Source organism: Phodopus roborovskii, unplaced genomic scaffold (assembly GCF_943737965.1).
Source record: "Phodopus roborovskii unplaced genomic scaffold, PHOROB, whole genome shotgun sequence".
In the NCBI taxonomy this organism is placed as follows: domain Eukaryota; kingdom Metazoa; phylum Chordata; class Mammalia; order Rodentia; family Cricetidae; genus Phodopus; species Phodopus roborovskii.
This window is the reverse complement of record NW_026125932.1, coordinates 350,688-370,817: the sequence shown is the minus strand read 5'-3', so window position 1 is coordinate 370,817 and position 20,130 is coordinate 350,688. Positions and strand designations below refer to the sequence as shown.

The 20,130-nt window shown below is 41.6% G+C and overlaps 1 protein-coding gene across 6 annotated transcripts in view; it reads left to right on the top strand.

Moving 5' to 3' along the window:
- The window catches only part of Dlg3 (discs large MAGUK scaffold protein 3), a 53,058-nt gene that overhangs the window by 17,165 nt on the left and 15,763 nt on the right, over positions 1-20,130 (top strand). For all 6 annotated transcript variants that reach the window (XM_051179012.1, XM_051179015.1, XM_051179013.1 and 3 more), the window contains one exon: positions 11,150-11,264. In XM_051179012.1, coding sequence (XP_051034969.1) covers positions 11,150-11,264 — 115 coding nt within the window. The remainder of the gene's footprint in view (positions 1-11,149; positions 11,265-20,130) is intronic.

Sequence of the window (20,130 nt, the reverse complement as noted above, 5' to 3'; positions counted from 1 at the left end):
GAGAAAGAATTTTGTATATGTGGAGTTAAATTCCAGACTGGATTTTCTAGTGTTTTATAACCATCCTGAAAAAAAAGTGGTAAGCACCAGTCAGAGAAGCCAGCTTGGTCAGACTTTGAGTGGACAGGGCTACTGCTTTATGGGTCAGGAAAATATGGCTGTGATTTAAATAGATTTCAATAAGGCAATAACTCAGCTCCTTGCCTTTGTTTAAAGTGACTGTTAGAACAGTATGTGTTCATGTGGATGTGTTTGCTGAACTAGGAGCAGTGTAGACAGAAATTTCTAGTATAAGCATACCCTGGCTTTGTCCATGGTACACTATTGTTCTGTTCAGTGTGTCTCCTTACCCAGATCCCTTAAATTTTATTCCTGGATATAAAAACACTAGATATACATTCATGGATGATTGGAAATATAGAAAATACAAAGTCAAAAATTCAAATCACTTGTCAAAACTACCTACAGGGATAACCACTGGTTTATGTATATCTTTGCATTGTTTCTTTTCAAACTTTATATATTTATTTTATATATAATTTTGTGTGCCTGTAGCTTTTAAAATGAGATTATTAGATTGAAAATCGTTTTATATTCTTTCCACTATTTTAAACTACACTGTGAATATTAAGCAGTTAAAAAATAGTCCATCATGTGTGTGCCATAATTCAGGTAACCATTTTTCTGTTAGTGGCCATGGATACTTAGTTTTTTCCCTAATATTTTGTTCTTCTAAAATACTTTGATGAATATCCTTGTACAAGGTTTCTATGAATCTGTAATTATTTCCTGAGAATATGTTCCTTTAAGTGGAATTATTTATTTAAAGGATATGAACATATTTAATGCCTTTGATGCATTTCTTTTCAAATTAGCTCTTACCTCTGCAGGCAGCATAAGGTTTCTCCCCTCCAAGATTCTCACTAATGTGGAGTAATTTTATTTATTTTCATTATTTTGGCAGTTTTATACATGTATATAATGAATTTCAATTTTTTCCACCTCCCATCACCCTCTTTTATTTCCTTCCCTCTCCTGCTGAACCCCTTCTTCCCAACATGTCCCCCACCTACTTTCATGTCTTTTTGCTCCTGTGCCCCCACTGAGTTTAATTAGGGTTTCTTGCATGACTATGTGTGGGAAGCTATTTATTGGAACATAGGCAACTTATTATCAATCACTATACCATTAAAGAAAGTGACACCCCTTCCCAAACCACCATTAATTGGTAATAGCCCCTTGTGGGTCTGGAGTTTCATGAGCCCTTTCCCCTTCCATGATGAAATGCTGATGGTTCTCCCCAGTCTTGTGTAGGTCTTATGTAGTTAAGCAGAGTCACAATTAATTTGTGAGTGAAATGATTATGTCTTTGTAGCATACTTCCCCATCCTCCAGCTCTTACATTCTTTTCACCCCATCTTTATATACCCAAGCCTTGGAAGTGGGTGATGATGATGTCCCATTTAAGGCTGAACACTCTACCATCCTGTATTTTCAGCATTTCTACCAATTAAGAATCTCTTTATTAACAACCATCCAATTCAGTAAGAAGCTTTTCTGATTAAAGCTGAGAACAGCACTGATCTGTGGTTATAAACATGATTCTTTAGAAGGCCATTTGACCACATATCCATCCAGAAAAAAATGCTAGGGTCTATGTTCTCTCTAATCACCAGCTCTTAACCAGGTTTACAGTATTAATCTTGAATTCCACCTGTGTAGTGGGCCTCAAGTCCACTCACAAAGTATTACCCCACAATATTAATGCCATTATTACACCAATGGGTACATCTTGCCAATCTGGTCATTATTGTAGCTCACAGTGTTCACAGCTGGATTCAGACTGTTGATGACTTCTAGCAGCCTGGGTAGCATCTTCTAGCATCAGCAGTAGGATCTTAACCACCTAGTTCTGGTGGGTAACCCAACAAAAAGTCCAATAACCTGTATTGCTTTGGGGGCCTCTGGGACCTCTCTGACCAAGAACTCATAGAGCATTATCCCACATCTGCCACTGGAGCTTTCTTTAATAATCTATGGCTTCTGTCTGTTAGGTCTCTATTTCTGTGATAAAGACCATGCCAAAACAACTTGGTGAGGAAAGGGTTTATTTTATCTTAAATAGATAGATCACAGTCCATCACTGAGGGAAGTAAGGGACTTGGTGGCAGAAACTGATTCAGAATTCATGGAGGAACTTGCTTACTGGTTTGCTCAGCCTGCTTTCTTTCATATTTTTTTATTTTTATGTTATGATATTATTTGTATGTGTATATGTTGCCTGTATGTATGTCTGTACATACATGTGTCTACAGTGTTCACAGAAGGCAGGAGAGGACATAAGCTTCTTGGTACTTGGGTTAAAGATGGTTGTCAGATGACATACATATATGGTGGGGATGAAACCTGGGTCCTTTGGAAGAGCAACCAGTGCTCTTAGCCTCTGAACCATTGCTCAAGCCACCAGTTTGCTTTCATTTACACTCCAGGACCATCTGTCCAGGGCTAGCACAACCCACAATTGGCTGGGTCCTTATGCATCAATCATCAATTGAGAAAATGCCCCATAGGCTTGCCTACAGACCAGTTTTTTTGGAGATATTTTCTTCATTGTGGTTCACTCCATTCAAATGACTAGTTTATGTCAAGGTGACAAACAATAACAATAAAAATCAGGACAGCGTCTATAAACATTTGAGAGGCAGAGGTATGCAAATCTTTGAGTTTGAGGTCATCCTTGTCTATATAGTGAGTTCCATGCCAGGCAGGACTACAGGACTATGTAGTGAGACTCTGTCTCCAAAAATTAAAAAAAAAAAAAAAAAAAAGGAAGAAGAAATAAACTGTGGCTTTTAGGAGTAACATTATTTCCCTGTGCAGGATAACGTCAGTCAAACTCTTTTAAAAATTGAGTGTGTATGTATGGATGTATGTTCTACCAGATAGGGTTTCTCTGTGTAACCTTTGCTGTCCTGGAAATAATAGAATCGAACATTTGTGTGTTTTGATTTTTGTTGTTGTTATGTCTTTCTGAGACAAGAGAGCCAGAGCTAGACTGGAATTCCTCATGTAGTCTAAGCTGATCTCAATCTCATTGTCTTCCTGTCTGAGTTTCCTGAGTGCTAGGATTTATAAATGTGTAGCACAGCTACACATGTGAGTGTCATCCCTTGCTCCTCTCCCCAAGTGCCTGTTTATACCCTTTCATTTCCTGTTGGGGTATGTTTAGCTGTTGAAAATTTAATTTAGGTAGATTATTAGTTCTTTGTTAGATATATTGCAAAGACTTTTGCAGTTTGCTTTTTTGTTATTTATTATTTCAGTGCTGAGAGTCAAATCCCAAAGCCTTACATAAGCTAGGCAAACTCTTTACTACTGAACCACACTCCTGGCCCTTTTTGTTTGAGACAGGGGCTGGGTAGATCAAGTAGGCTTTGAACTCAACTATTCTCCTGCCTCAGCTCCCTATGTGCTGGAATTACAAATAAAATCAGTTCCAGTCCAGTGTTTCCCTTTCATGTCTCTGTTGGGAAGTCTCACAGGCTCTTCCCTATCTTAAGAGAAAATAAATACCCAGCTATATTTTTTTCTGGTTATTTAATGTTTTTTGTCTCATATTTTTAAAGCTTTACCTTGCCTACAGTTCACTTAGGCTGTAAGGGAGGTAGGTATTATTTCTGTTCCAAACTATGAATTACTTTATTCCAATGTATCAAGTACTCAATTTCCCCACTGTCTTGAACTCCCACCTTTATTATAAGCAAATTTATTTTATACATCCATAATTTGGATTTTGGGGTTTCTTATTGTCTTCTGTCATCTTTTACTCTGAACTATGTATCTGGTTATTTTACTCAGAGATTACTTAAAAGCAGCCACAGATATTTTAGCAACTGTAAACTAGAGGAATCTTTCTCTATGTCCCCTTTTCTGGGCTCCTACAGAAACTTGACCTTAAAGAGATTCAGATGATACTATAGTAAAGATTGTCAGAGTCTGTGATTCTGTGGGAGTGTTACTGTGAAGGGTGTTTAAATCTAGATTGTTGACCTAGTAAAATATAGAAATTGGTTGCATCAACTTAGATTGACAAGCTTCATCATAAGCTGTGTGGGGTTTGGTCATTATGAGGTAGTATTGTAAGGAGTAGGTTTTTCCTCCCGCTGCTGGTCTTGTCCCACCACTGCACCAGCCCCAATTAACACACTGAGACGCTGTTTTCGATATAATTCTGTTGGCCAGGTACTAGTTTCTTATTGGCTAGCTCTGTCTTAAGTATTAACCCATTTCTGTTAATCTATGTATTTCCATGTGGTCTCATCTTACCAGAGAGCCAGCTGGCGTCCTGCTCTCTCCAGACTCTCCATCTTGACTCTTCCTCTTTCCTCCTTGTCTCCTAGTCCCTCCTCTCTTGCTTTCCAACAGTGCTTTATACATTAACCTGTATGAGAAACATATACAGAATGACATCTCCCATCATAGCATCATCATTAAGTAAAAGAGTATTCTGAGAATGCTTATTTGGTACTGAGAGCAGGGTAATGATAGAATTCTGCCTTCATTCTCAGGTTTTCTGCAAGAAGTATTATTCTTTGGGTGATCTTTCCATGTACTTTGACTTGTGGAGTAAGGGAGACAAACACTTTGTTAGTCTTTCATTGCAACATGCTATGTGAAATTTCCTTTGAAGTAGAGAGAAGGCCCTATTTGAAGCTTTTACCCAATGTGACTACTTCTTACCTTGATGAATGTGAAAGCAAGTACTTTTGTACTCATTGCAGACCAGATGACTGAATATAATAAAACCTTTAGTGAGCATAGTACTTTCACCCAAACTACTAGCTCTGTCTACATCCTCACTAGATGCTTGAGGAGACACTCACACATGCACACATGCACCAAATAAAACGAAAAATAATGATCCAGTCTATGTAGGCATAAACTGGATTTTTTTAATGGCAAGCTTACATAGTGAATCTTGTTTTCTGTTTTATTCTCAGCATCCTTCATGATGCTATTCAGAACCCTGGCTAAGTGTGTGTATGGCTGAGGAAGTACATTGTGACAGGGCACAGACCAGAATAGGTTTCTGTTTAGGGTTGGTCATAATTTAAGCCATTGTTCTAAGAGTAGAGCTGGAACTATTGTTCCTTAAGCAATATTTGTCCATATGGATGCTGTTTGTCACTTCTGCTTGCTTACATGGCTTTGAGAACTTTTTTTCAATTTATATACTTTTCTTCAGAAAAGAGTTTTAGATTTTGTTAAATAAATTAGACTAGTCCTAGGTTTGATTCCATGTGAACCTTATTGTTTTTTTTTTTCTTAAACTCATACTGTTATAATTAGAATAGACTTTCAAAATTGTTTAGCTTTAGAAGTGTTGGATTCTTGAAGTAGTGGCCTATAATTAGAGACTAACCCAAGGCTCCTTAATTAATTGTGATTCTGAGAAATGTACTTTTTGGCAATACATGTGTGCTGTACTAATAGGTTACTTGTTGCTCTTGCGTTAAGAACAGTATCACTATAACCCAGGCTGACCTGGAACTCACTGTGTAGCTCAGGCTAGCCTTGACATTGCAGCAATCCTGTGCCTTGCCTTCCCAAGTGCTGGTATTACAGATGTGTGCCACTATGCCTAGCCATTCAGTTATTTTGAAGATATAAAGGGCTATAGTGTTCCCACAATTGCTTGTAAGTCACACACATCCCAAAGGGTCATACTCCAAAGGCAACTCTAGAAGGCTGAAACAATTTCCACTCATCAAAGCTGTGCCTCTCTGTGGAGCTTGTAACTTTATTTCTACCAGTGCTCTGTAATTTTTCACAATTGGTGAGTCCTTAAAACCTTTGGTCAGCTCAACAGTGGCAAATGAGAACGGTATGAGTTTGATATCTGAATGGCTATACTTCCCTAAGAACTGATGAGCTAGGTAGAATTCAGCCAAGCCTTCCCTCTGTCTCTCTCTTTCTCCCCCTTTCTCTTCATCCCTTCCTCTCTCCCTCTCTCTGCCTGCTATGGACTTAAGTGTCACTAACCCAAGGGAGAACTTTGCTGAAATCTACCCTTCCAAATAGATTGGGGTATCCTGTTTGAATCTCCTTCTACATTTTTATTTATTGCAATTTAACAGTTGTAATTGAAATTCTAATTAAATAGTTATTTATTGGTATGAATGTAATTTATAGAGACTATTTTGATTACTGGCATATTCTTAACAGCTAACACAGTGACTGGCATGAAGTAGATACTTGAATAAATACATGAATGGATAAAACTTGTGCAGCGATAAAGGAATGGTGTTGAAGGGCACAAAGAATGTTTTGCTTTAGGCAGTAGAGAAAATTTCAGGAGGAGGAAATAACAGATGTGAATGAATTGTATTCAAGGGTCCCAGACCAGGGAATTCAAGAGCATTTGTGTAATGAGAAACAGGTAGATAATAGGCAGGAGAATGGTGGAGCGGTCCTTGAATGTTTAGTTCAAATATTAAGGTAAGATTCTTTAGTTTGATGTGATCGTAGATACTTGGATGGGGAAGTCCATACAACTGAAGTTTTATGATGGCTAAATAAGGATATAAAGATCAATTAGCACAATAGAGCAGTGGCACAGAGAAAAGTTGACACAAGGTGACCTAGGTCAAGGCAGAGGGCAGGGATGGGGGCAGAGATAAAACAATATGACATTGGTGTGGTAGCACATACTTGTAGTTCCAGCTACTCAGGAGGTTGAGGGTGGAGAACATTTGAGGCCAGAATTTTCAGCAGGCCTGGGCAATAGAGTGAGACCAGTATGTAAAGAAAATAAAATAGTCAAGAGAAAATTAAGAGGTTAAATCAATAGAAAGGCAATGGCCATGAAAGCAAGAGGTTGTATGAGGACATGATGTGATCAAGAAGAAAGATTAGAACTTGAGGAAACATGTTGGCTATGCACAGGAAAAGTGGGAGTGTCAGTTATAGCATTGGAACATTTTAGTGTAAAGAAAGAAAGGCTTGGGTTTCAAGTAAGAAAGGGCACACTGGGTGGTCAAGTCTAGTCTTTGACGCTTATAGAGGCAGGTAGAACTTCTTATAGGTGGTAGCTGAAACAAGGAATTAACAGTGCTTGGAAAAGGGAGAGGGAGACCTGGAGCCTGGAGCCTAATGCTAGAGTACCAGCAGCTACACCCACCATCAGAGCAGCCCTTTCCATTATTGTGGAGAGAACATTTTATCTCCTTTTGGTCTTATCCTATACTTCATCTTAGCCAAAAGGCCAGGAAATAGTTGTCTGTCCCAGAGTAAAAATCTTGCCTTTACTTTGTATAACTGAAAGGTAGTCTTTCCTCAAAGGTAAATTCTGCCTCTACTTCTGCAGAAACCAAGAAGCTTCTGGAAGCTTCTAAATATCGTTTTATTTCCACAGTCAGAAGGGCTTCAGAATTTTGGGGTTCCAGTTAGTAGTGACGATCAAAATTTGCTTTTTTTTTTTTGGTAGGGCTGAGATTCATCTCAGAGTCACATGCGTGATAGGCAAATGCTCTACCACTATACTGTGTCCTGAGCTCTTTGATTTGAGTATGCATTGAATGAGCATCTGACTCTACACTTTTACTTTTGGAAATCTATACTTCTAACAGGTTCATACAGTTATAATTCTATAATGCAGCATTGATTGCAATATTAAAAAAATGTAGGCTATAAGTACAGAAGGCAGAGGCAGGTGGATCTCTCAGTTCAAGGCCAGTCAGATCTGGGACAGTCAGCACTACCCAGAGAAACCCTGTCTCCAAAAACCAAACCAAAACAAAAACCTCCCATTGGGCAATGGCCTCTTTATTGTTGCCCTTTTTTGTGGATTTGAGTTTGTATTGTCAGATTTATTTGGGGGTGCATTCCAGCCCCATTGCCATGCCTTCCTTTGGAAGCTTTCTGCAGGATCATTGCTTTGCCGTTACTCAAAACCAAACTGACTACTCTACCAGACCAGCGTTTACTGACTTGGGACTTCATGGATATTTGATGCTTTTTGAAGGCAGATCTCAGGGCTCAGCTCTGTTCCGTGGCTTCTGATACAGTGTATCAGAGGCTGGGTAAGGGGCTTTCCAGAATTCTGATTTTAAGGCATGCTGTGGTCCCCTAGAAACCCTCTTTCTGTACTGGCTTCTACTTGTGCCCCTTCTGGCTTCTTTCTCTCTGTGTGATTAGCATTGTTAAAAGGGAAGGAGGAAGCAAAGTATGACTCATCGTGGATATCTTTGTGGGTCACAAATGGCTGGGTTTATCTGAATGGGAAAAAAATGAATAAAGTGCAGTTTAATATGCTTGAGATTTTAGTAATAGGTGGTGATTCTTTAAAGTAGCCTATTTGAAGTGGGGCCTCTTAGAAGGAAGGCTGGTCAAGTGGCTTCCTACGCAGTGACTTGGGCCTAAGAGATGCCCTCCAAATAATGACTGTTTTACTGGTAAGTGGAAGGGAAGGAAAAATCTTGCAAAATCTCAGAATTTAGCTGTTTTTTTAAAGTAAAGCTTTTGTCCTGGGGAAATATTTAACAATATTAAGAGTCACTGTCATGAGTTCATTCCACGTGGGGTGTTTTGTTTTTGTTTTGTTTTGTGTGTGTGTGTGTGTGTGTGTGTGTGTGTGTGTGTGTGCGAATGACATTCTGTCTTTGTTCCATACAAAGTCTGTTAACCAGTCTGGGATGTAGCTTACTGGTTAAGGGCTTGCCTAGCATGCAGGAGGCCTCTGTTCCCTCTGTAGCCCTGCAGATCTGTTAACTCGGTGCCCACTGGGGGTTATTAACACCTCCAAAGGGTGTTGAACAACCTCAGTGGCTCCCAATAGTTAATTTCTGGAACCAAAGCATCCACTCTCCTGGAACTGCAGTTATGGACAGGTGTGAGCTGCTGTGTGGTGCTGGGAACCAAACTCATGCCCTCTGCAAGAATAACCAGTGCTCTTAATCACTGAGCCATCTCTCCAGCCCACAGTTACTTCTTTATTACCTCTGAAAATTCTCTGTGAACTGGCGCCCATCAGTTAAATAAATCATTTACTTTATTAGTTTGATAACAAATGTTTCCACTTGAACACAGTTTTCTAAATTGTCCCTCATTTACTCAACAGTCATTTAGCTCAGGCTACTCTGTGCCTATGGACATTCGATAACTAACTGTCCAAATAAAAGCCAGAAACTGAAAAGGAGTGAAACTCTAGGGGGTTCATCTAAATAAAAAAAATTAATAACACAGTCTCAGAAACTTGCAAACCAATAACAGATTCCTCAAAGCAGCAACTCTGCTCCCATCCCTCTGTTATTTTAACTGGGTCTCCTGGTTCAGAATTATCAACCTTGGATTATGAGTTTTGAGGAAATGGTGGTTCGGAGATTGTTTAAAAAGGATATTTTGTGAAACATGGTTACTAAGCAACCACTGTGACCTGCTGCTGCTCAGTTAGAGTTCAGTGGGCAGGGTCACCTCCAAAGAAGGCAATGCATAGACAAGAGCAAAACGCTTGCAGATAAATTGGATGTCATTTTGCTGTTGTTGTTTTGAGTTTGGGGGTTGTATTATTTTAATGAAGCAGGGTCTTATTCTATACTTCAGACTAGACTGGAACTTATGACCCTTTTGCCCTAGCCTTCTGGATGCTGTGATTACAGTTATGAGCGAGCCGCTGTGCTAGACTTGTTCCGGGTTCCGTGTATAGTTCTTTGATTCATCACCACCAAGGAAGTGCTGCCTGGTCAAATAAATCTCTTGTCTGCATGGTTCTTCCCTGACTGAGTGAGCTAGAAGGTAGGGCCTAGAAGGAAGAAGGAGCAAAAAATGATCCCTGAACAAGGCTGGAGGCTAAGCCCTAGGGTGAGGCCAGTATCCTCTCTTTCTGAGCAGCCCAAGGCTTTTATGACAAATCAGTCACCACCCTCTACATTTAGATTAGGACACCTTATTTATATTGATGTGCTGCCTTGTAACTCTTAGAACAGGGACAATGTCCAGCTGCCGTGCCCCCACCACATTTAATAGGTGAGTCAGTGACTCAACTGCTTCCTCCATGATTGTAGGGACAGGAGTAAGTAATGAGGACAAATCACCATAACACGCAGTGCGTGATGAACGAAAGAACACATGAATTTAACCAGTTGACTTCATTGATACTACAGTGAAGAAAAATCAACTTTGAGAAGAGGGTATTTATGTGACTTTTAACTCCACTCCCTCCTCCCTTTGGCTTCCTAGCATTTCCCTTTTCACTGAGCTGAAGGTCAGCTTGCTTTGCCCAGGGAGCTGAGGGAGGTGAGGGGGAGGGCAGATGTTGGCACAGGTGTTGTGTTTTCTCCCACAGAGTCACACAGACTAGGTGGGGTTGCTTCTTGCCAGCCCCTGTATGTGCCTAGAAATGCTTTTGTGGAAGTTTTCCCCTGGAAGTGTTTTTAAGCAGGTGCCCAACCTTCAACCTCTGTATAAATTTTGAGTGCCTTTAAAGTCAGCTTGTCATTGCAGTATGCCTTGTTTTCTACCATTTCTATAGCCTGTGTCTCTCAGTATACCCAATCTTACAAAGCAACTATGGACTTGAAAGATGTTTTTAAGGAGATGTTTTGACTTAATGCTTGAAAAATGATTATAGTTTCTCTTTATACTTTGTACTGGGATCCACTATCTCCCCATTAAAAAATCATCCTGGGAAAACTGTCCTCCTTACCTAACAGTGATGGAATAGCCTCTGGTCCTTTCCAGCTCCCCTGCCCTGTGTCTCAGGGCCATCTGTTCTCTGCAGTCCGCTTTTTGGGAAAGTCTCCTTGCCCATCTGCTCTCCTTTGGCCTTAGTACCTGCTCTAAGGACTTTTAAAGGCTGCCCTGGAACCTCTTTCCAGTTGTTTTTTAAGGATCAGTGAGATTTTGAAGCAGATAAAAGCATTTTCTATTTGACATGCCCAAGTGCAACTTTTTTCCTAGGTGCTTTTTCCTCCTGGGGTGGGGGTTGGTCTGTCTTTCTCAACTTGGGGGAGGGACTCTGCTTATCAAAGCAGATTCTACCTCCTGGCTGTTTTGAAGCCAAGTCTCCTCCTGGCTTTTTGGCCACGGGTGTGCTGGCCTAGGGAGCTCTTTGGGTTCATTCTTTTTCTGTCTTCCCTTGTCTTCCTGACAGAGTACAGTCGCTTTGAATCCAAGATACATGACTTGCGAGAACAAATGATGAACAGCAGCATGAGTTCTGGGTCTGGGTCTCTCCGAACCAGTGAGAAGAGGTCCTTGTATGTCAGGTAAGTTGCCCCTCTGAGCACCAGGCCTAGCCTTTCTTGTCTAACTGGTAGGGTGGGGATTGTATACTCTCTGCACTAAAACTACACTTTGCACTGTGTGCTCAGGCTGTGTATTTTATGGTCAGTATCTCCTCCCTTTTGGGAACTGGTTTCTTCCTCTTCACTCATGAATGAGTCAGTACGGGAAATGTTCAGTTTGGTCTAATTGTATGACTATTAGGCGATTGTTGCTAGTCAGCATTCAAATAACACTGAATATTCAAAGCATGTTGTTTGCAATCTGTGCTTTGAGAGGAAAACTCAGCATCCCCATTCCCTTCCCCTTCCACATATGTGTGATAGACAGAGGATTTGTGTCTGAACATATCAGTTATCAAAGTGTTCTAGAACAGGGTCTCTTAAGAGACCAAAGAGCTGACAGCTTGCTGTAATCTATATGTTTTGCTATGTCTCTATACCCCTCTCTCCACCTGCTGCATGTGAATTACAGGACAAGATGGTATATGCTCCAGAAGAGGAAAGGCAGGGACAGACAGATGGTCACATTGCACTAACATGGGCAAAGACTGAGCTTTTGACCTTTGAGGGGGTCAAAGTACAAAACCTTCAGGTGGTAGACTGATAAAGGGACACTGAACTTTTCTTAGAATTAGGGGTAGTTTCCTTCTTCCTGCCAGGTTCTTGAGCAAAACTCCAACAGTCTGGCCACCATTGTATCTCTCCAGATCAGACACCTTAAAGAAGGTGGTGGGATTACTCCGAGAGCCAGAAGTAGTTCCAGGCTTATTTAACTGGTTGAACATTTTATGGTGGCCTCTGATACTTGCTGGAGGCGGGAAGGAGAGGCCAGTTGCCTGGTAACATGACAATTACTGTGTCCTTGGGGTGTGAAATGACGGTAGCTAGCTGATGTCAATGCTAATTGCAGTTCTCACGTGCTCGCTTTTCTTTTTTCCACAGTTGGTTGTCCCTGACCCTGCTGCAGGGAGTCAGCCTAGGGAGCAGTTTGTGCATCTGAGGCCCACTAGAACCCTTTGAGCTCTTTTCTAAAGTCAACCCTGCACTCTACTCTTTGTGGGTGGAGAGCATTTGCTGCATTCGCCTCCTGCTGGCAGCAGAGAAGGGTAGAGAGGCTTGGCAAGGCCCGGCCATCTTTCCAGTCTCCCTCCTAGAGAAGAAAGGCCTTTTGGTGGTCACTAAAGCCCGTGTTTGAGATCTACAACATGGACAGTGGATCTTTAATGGGGGGGACCCATCATGTTCTGTCACCCCCAAAAGTGGGTAATACTTATGTGACTTGGTCAGGATTGTTCCGTTCTGTGCTTCCAGCCCCCGCAGATGTGGCACTCCAGTGTGCGTGGGAAGCTCTCTTTAGGCAAGACAGTTCCTTCAGAGAGCTTTATTTTTAGATCTCTCCTCTCCGCCTAGCCTCTGCTAGTGCTGTCCCTGCCTGGGTAGGGGAACCGGGCACTGGCTCTTGATATGGAGCACCCTTCTGTGGCTCAGGCAGGGTATCCACTCAGCTGGACTCTGGGCAGGAAGGGAAAGACCATGACTCTCTTTCTAGTGAATTGGTTTATATAATCTGCTCCTAACCTTGCCTAGATAACTGTCCCCTGAGGAGAGTAGATTGGATTTAGAATACGAATTGTTTGCCATTACTAGATGCAACCAGGGGAGAAATAATGTTTTATGGTTACAGCTGTGAGCCGGAGCCCGTTCCTGGGTTAACCCATTGGCCTGTTGTCCTCTGTCCCTGCTGCAGCCTTCATACTGTATTTGTGGTGCAGTTTCTTCTGAATGTGAACACATTTCTTTCGTGTGTTATGGTGGTGGTGGGGAGGATGTTGGGGCTTGAACTTAGGCCACATGCTAGGCAAGCACTCTATCACTCAGCCACATCTTAGCCCTATCTATCTATCTATCTATCTATCTATCTATCTATCCATTTATTTATTTTAAGATATGCATGGTCTCACTAAATTGCTTATGCTGGCCTGTAACATACTTTGTAACCCAATACAGTCTTTGAATTTATGATCCTCTTGCTTTAGTTTTTTTGAGTAGTTGGTATTACAGGCATGCACAACTAGTTTCAGCTTGTTTCTTACATTCTTAAAGAGAAAAAAAAAAAATAAAACATTCCACTGATACCAATAGTTCCTTAAAATATTACCTCCTTTCTTTTCACTGAATTCTGTGGCAGGAAACACTAGTTCCTTAAAAGATCATTATGACTGTAGAAAAGCAAGTACTTTAGTCAAACTAGACAAATAGAGGTTTTAATAGAGGAAAATGGGATTCTTTGTGTATGTGTGCACTCGACTATATGCTTGCATAGTTATATGTGTGTGTGTGTGTGCATGTGCATGCGTGTGTATGTGTGTGAGTCAGGCTGACTGCAGGTGATCCCAGGGATCCTCTTGCCTCTGCTTCCCCAGCACTGGGATTACAAGCATGTACTGTCATCGCTGACATTTTTAGGCAAGTGTTAGGAATTGAACTCAGGTCCTCATGTTTGCATAGCAAGTACTTTTCTGACTGAGCTGTTTCCACTCCTAAGAACAGGATTCTTCACTGTCCTTAGTGTTCAGAAAACAGTCTTAGGCAGTGTTGCCCCCTGGAAATATGAACAAAGGAATATCATTTGCAGAAGCCTATCCTCCTAAGATCCAGGATGGGAAATTTTAGCGTTATCTGTCCTTTCCACCTGCCACTTCTTCCAGTCACTTTTTAAGTGGCCTCACATGACATGACTACCGGCTTTACAGCCTGGTGATGGGACTCCTGAGCAGCCCAAGAAGGCTCCAGAGGAGCTGTTGTCAGGGATCAGCAGTGATCCTGTGGCCATCATCTTCAGTGACTGGTTCACTGGTTCTTCAACATCAGTCTGACCTCTTCATCTGTGTTTCTACAAGGTTCTTGCTTTGAAGGCTCAGTCTACCTTGCTAACTGTCTCTAAACACCTCATTGGCTCTGGTCCTGAGATGGTGGTACCATTGCTCTTCACAGCTTTATATCATATTGTAGAAATGATCTTTTTACCAGACCTCAAGCCTGTATATCAACAACCTGATGGACATATGCAGAAAATAAAGCTGCTCACCTCATACCTCCAAGAAACTGGACTTTCCTCCCTCCCTCCTCCAATCTCTCCTTAAGTTAATTGCCTTACCTTGTCATGTGGAAAATGGATTAGCTTTGTTCTGTTACCCAAGGCATATTTCAGTTCAATGTAAGGAAGAAAGAGCTCATAATAAAAACTCTGAAAAGGATTGGACTGCTTTTTGAGAGGAGATACTTGATGTTTTGGTCACTGAAGGGATTATACAAGAGTCTGGGTGACCTTTTGCCCTAGGCATTCCAGAGAGTTAAATCTAAGGCAGTGTTCTGGGCCCATTTGGCTCAGAAGCTTTCTGTAGTGCACTGGCATCTTCAGCTTAAAAGAGAACCATCGTCATCATGCAGCATGACCTTTATTATTCTTTTTAAATGTTTTTTAAAATCTTTTAAATAATGCTATATTATGATCCTATTTTGCATATGCAAAAACTGAGGCCTGACTCAGACTGCTAAGTTGTTCCCAAATTGGAATGTGACCTGAGTTGCACTGACCTTTAATAAAGTGTAATTCTTTCAGTGTTTCCCCAACCCACTGAATGATGGGAAATGGATGGAGTACTGGTAAAAATATATTCCTAGCTACCTCTTCTAGAGATTTGGGTCACTGTGCATAGTGATTTTTTTTTTTGGTTATTGTTGCTTTTGTTTGATCAGTTGTTATTCCCCCCCCCAAATACTCAGAGTTGATTGGACCTAGGGCCTGATACATGCTGGGTTACATCCTCAGCCCTCTTTTCTTTCTTCCCTTTTTTTTCTTTTGAGAGTGTCATTCTGTGAACCAGGCTGACCTCAATCTTGTGATCCTCCCACCCCAGCACCTCAAGTAGCTGGGATTACAGGCCTGTGCCACCAGGTCTGGTACAAAATGTGTTTTTAACAGTCAGAATGCTCGAGAATGGCCACTTTATGCCGTGATTGACGCTAATTTTTACATCAGTGGAGCAACTAAACATTATGTTTCCAGTTCTGTGGAAGGCAGCAGTGCAGAACTAATAACTTGAGCCTGGTCACTGGGGTAGAGTCAGGGAAGCGGCGGTCTGATTCCTGTCCTATAGCTTACCTTTTACTCAGAGGGCGATGCAGCCCCACTTTGCAGTGCAGGGTTCAGTTTGGCTGCTGTTCCCCCTCTTGACACTTTTTCCTCTCCTCTCTTTCTCTCCTGTTCCCCACCCCCAGGTTCTATCTCCCTCCTGTTTGCCTGAGTTTGCAAAGCTATTTTGAAGGAGGTAACTTCTTCTCATAACTGTGCTGAGGCTATACCAGGTGAAACCCTGGGGGCTGCTGCAGCTGTTCTAACCATAGGGGTGTTGGAGCTTTAAAGAGGGGAGCAAGAGGAAGAAAGAAAGGTAACAGTGTCGGGAACTTCCTCTCGTTACCATATTAGAGTCATCTCTGATTGGGTCACTGCTATGAACAGAGCCTTTCTCTGTGCCCAGCCTAGGGTTTTGGATCTGCTACTGCAGTATTTGTTGGTAAAGACCACAGATATCACCTCTCATGCCACTGGCTCCCAATGGGTTGGTTAGGTGTTTAATTTAGGCCATTTGCATGTGAAGGCAAGGCAAAGCTGCTGAGTAGGTTAGAATTTTAGAGGTGACTTTGATTTCATAAATGAATGAATGCATGAATGAATGAATGAATGAATGAATGACCTTGGCCTCTAAAGGTTGCCATGAGGCTCAATTGTGCAATTCTAGAAGTAGCTTTTGAATGTCTGTGAAGGCTCCTCTGGCTGCTTTCTTTGCAGGTTCAGGGCAACATTCTGGCAGTTCAGGAGTCTTGACTTCCTGGATGGCCATCTCGCAGCCTTCTTCCCACTCTTAAAATGGAAATCCTGTCGGGGCATCTGTAGTATCCATTCAGTGAGACAAGTTAGTATATTGGCTTGGTCATCAAAGAAAAAACACACTTCTTCTGTCAACATTGGACACTTTGCCCAGTGATGTTCGTTGAAGCCCAACTTGGCTTTATTCATTAGTAAGCTGCAGTAGTAGATGAAGATGCTAATAAAATATTGGCAGGCTTTACTGTCAGAATTTAGGAGTGGCAACATTACTGATTTATTTTTGGAGGGCTAGGGGTCAAATATAGTGCTTCACATGTACTAGGCAAGTACTCTAGTGCTGAACTGCACACCCAGGCTATACCAGTAATGGTATGGAAGTCATCAATGCTAGCAGTGGCTGCTGGAAGTGCCTGCTTCCCAGAGCTACTGCTAGTACTCACTCAGTTCATTCCATCATCTGCATGGCCTGTGAGCGCTGCATGGTCTCTTATTGTGAGTTGTTGGTCCTTGAATGGCTCCTAAGATTCATGGTTGCCCTTTAGGGCCTGGCACTTGTAGATACACTAGAGATGAAGTTCCCGACCTGCTCTTTTTTGAAGGTGCATCAAGATGGCTGACTCTGCTGGCCACATTTGGTGCTACTCTTATGAGTGTCCCCCCGGAAAGTCTGGCTTTAGAATTTTAGGATATTCTTGGAAGCTGCTGGAAAGTTAATTTTCTACCAATGTCAAGAACTGATGTGTACTTTATGGTTTTCTGTGCTTACGTTAGGCCAACCAGCCAATGGATGAGATGTTCTGTCTTTGATATGCTTCCTGGCATATATAGAACTTTAGCAATGCACCAGCCCTCAGCTGCTGTGGAAGGAAATAAACACAGCAGAACACTGGGGATAATAATTTGAGGCTGTTCTGTGGGATAGCCTAGGCTCATCCACCTTTCACAAGCAATCAGAAGGGCTTTCTTTGTCATAATAGTATGAAAACTCAAAAAGAATCATGTGAGAATTAAATTGCAATAAGTAGAAATTATAAAGGAAGGTTGCTACCAAATGCCTGGAATGGATTAAGAAGCAGGATCACAAAGCAGGAAGAAATTCGGGCTGGGCCATAGAGGACTGGGGGGAGCCATACAACCCAGACAAGACAGATGGCCTTCTATAGGTCTTGAGATGGACATAATCCTAAATTCTGTGGAAGCAGCCCCTTGCCTTTGAGGCTATTAGTATTTTAATGTTCTTGTTTGCTCTGTGTTGGGAAACCTGCCTAACCAGTTCTCTCCAGGTAGTAGTGTTTTCATTGTATTCTGGCTTGTTAAGTCTAAGGTGCCACAGTGGCTGTGCAAGTTGCTTATGATTTCTCTGGATCTTTTATACTCAAGCCTCACAATTTAAGATCTGAACTACAAAGACTATTGCTAGGTAATCTGTTTCCTTAGAGCTGATTATACCCTTGCTTTCCCATCCACTAGAGAAGGGTCAGCCGAAATGAAGATTGGCAGATTTCCTCAGAACATACACATTTCCCCTGTGGATGAGCACACCAAGATTTCTTTGAGGATGTTTAAAAAGTCATCTCTAAAGGGAAACATTGTCCCTTTAGAGAAGCAGGCCATGCCCTTCAATGTTGGTCTGCTGCAGACCAGGATGGGACTTGAACCTGTACACGCCTTGTGCTGATGGAACAGCACTGCAGCCTTCTTTGTTGTGTGCTATTACTTTATTTTCCCAGGCCTTACTGTGTAGCTTCTTGTTTAAACAATTCAATATTTTTCTGCTTTAGCCTTGATGTTTGAAAAGTTGTAGGAGTACCCAGGATCTACCTCTCTTTGGGGCTTCTTAGACACACAGCCATGGTCAGAGACTGGGATGTCACCTTCTGCTGTCTACACAGAGCACTGTGGCTATGGACTTGGGTGTGTTAATATTTTTGGAAGCTTTGGCCTTTAATGACATAGTGTTTCTCAGTGACATCACTGATCCTTAACTTCATAAAATTCTTTTTATTGGGCCAACAAGACATTTCAGTGGGTGAAGGTACTTCCCATTGAAGTCTGATGACCAGAGTGTTTTGCCTGCAGAGTTTAGGATCCCACCTAAAGGTTAAAGCAGGTAACCAACCTCACAAAAGTTGTTCTCTGATCTCCACAATGTGCTATGACATACATGGCCAACAACAACAAATGAGGAAGAAGTTAAAAATTCTTAAGCTAAAAAAGATGTTAATATTTTAATAAAAAGGGGGTTTCTCAGGCTTTTAGTCTTCCAACACACTCGTCCTTAGGCAAGCTTACTTGTGTACACACAGGCAATGGCAGATCATTTCATTATATCCTTTTTTAGGTGTGTGAGGACAAAGGTTTGGCTTTCTTTTTTTCCTTCCTGTTGTGTCTTTGAATCAGATATTGAAATGGTTCTGTGTCATTTGGGCCTTGCATATGGTAAACTGCCATTCTGGGACAGTGATTCAGTTTGTCTTGAAAGGAGCCAGTATCTACTTTAACTTCTTTAGGATAACGGTGATGGGGAAGAGCTATGAGAGTCTTGGAGGAAGGAGGTGCTTAGAATAAAAAGCTAAGGCCTGTCACTTTGTTAGGACTCTGGTCTGCTTGGCTGACTATTGTTGATAGAAGGCCACATTTTTTTTTAATTCTTTGACAATTTCATAGGAGGGGAGAGAAAGAGAAACATGAATTTTGGTTGTTACCCCATTACCCTCACTTATCCCTTTTGTTTGTGACTCACTGAGGTTAATTATGGTTGCTTGCATGAGCATGAATGGAGAGTTATTTACTGGAGCTTGGGGAACTTATCAGTGGCACAGAAGAAAATGACTCCTTTCTCTCCTAGCAACCATGTTAGATGTCCACAGTTTAACATGATTTTTTTTCCTTCCTTCCTTCCTTCCTTCCTTCCTTCCTTTTTGAGACAGGGTTTCTCTGTGACTTTGGAGCCTGTCCTGGAACTAGCTCTGTAGACCAGGCTGGCCTTGAACTCTCAGAGATCCACCTGCTTCTGCCTCCCAAGTGCTGGGATTAAAGGTGTGTGCCACCAATGCCTGACCAAAAAAAAAAAAAAAAAGGTTAAAATGTGCATGAGTGTTTTGCCTGCGTGTGTATATGTGCATAATGTATGTGCATGGTATCTGTAGCAATCTGAAGATGGGGCTCAGTCTCCTAAAACTGGAATTATGAATGGTTGTGAGCCACCATGTGAGTGCTAAGAACTGAACCTGAGTCCTCTGCAAGAACAGCAAGTGCTCTTAGCAACAAGTGCCATGTTTCCAATCCATAGCATGCTCTTCAAACATCTTAGAGGGGCCGGGCGGTGGTGGTGCATGCCTTTAATCCCTACACTTAGGAGGCAGAGGCAGGTAGACCTCTGTGAGTTCAAGACCAGACCCGTTTACAGAGTGAATTCCAGGACAGCTGGGGTACACAAAGAAATCCTGTCTTGAAAAACAAACAAAAATGATCTTAGATGAAACCTGACGTATTTTAGATATTTATTAAGGTCTAATTTAAATACTTTGTCCTTGCTACATGAAATATGCTATGTGCTATGTGAGAGATTGACTTTAACACCCTGGCTTGTTCTCCTTTGCTGTGTTCATTTCCAAATGAAAGCATAATATGATGATAATGAAAAAGTCAAGGCAATGAAGTGGTCCACTATTAAGTGAATTTCATACCCCTCAGCTGGACAATCCAGCTGCTCTTTACTGTGGCCCAATCAGATATGGATGTAATGATGAATCTTGCCCATACCTTCTATTCCTTCCTTCCAGGTCTTTGCTTACTCTAGCTAGAAGGACCATTCTCTCCCTATCTTTACCTTTGGAAATCCTGAACCTTTATTGAGACCCTATTCAAAAATCAATACCTTTTTATTGCTTCACCAGTGCTCTATACTTCCTGGGAATAATCTAGATCTTGTTTTTCCCCTTTATGTGCTTCTTG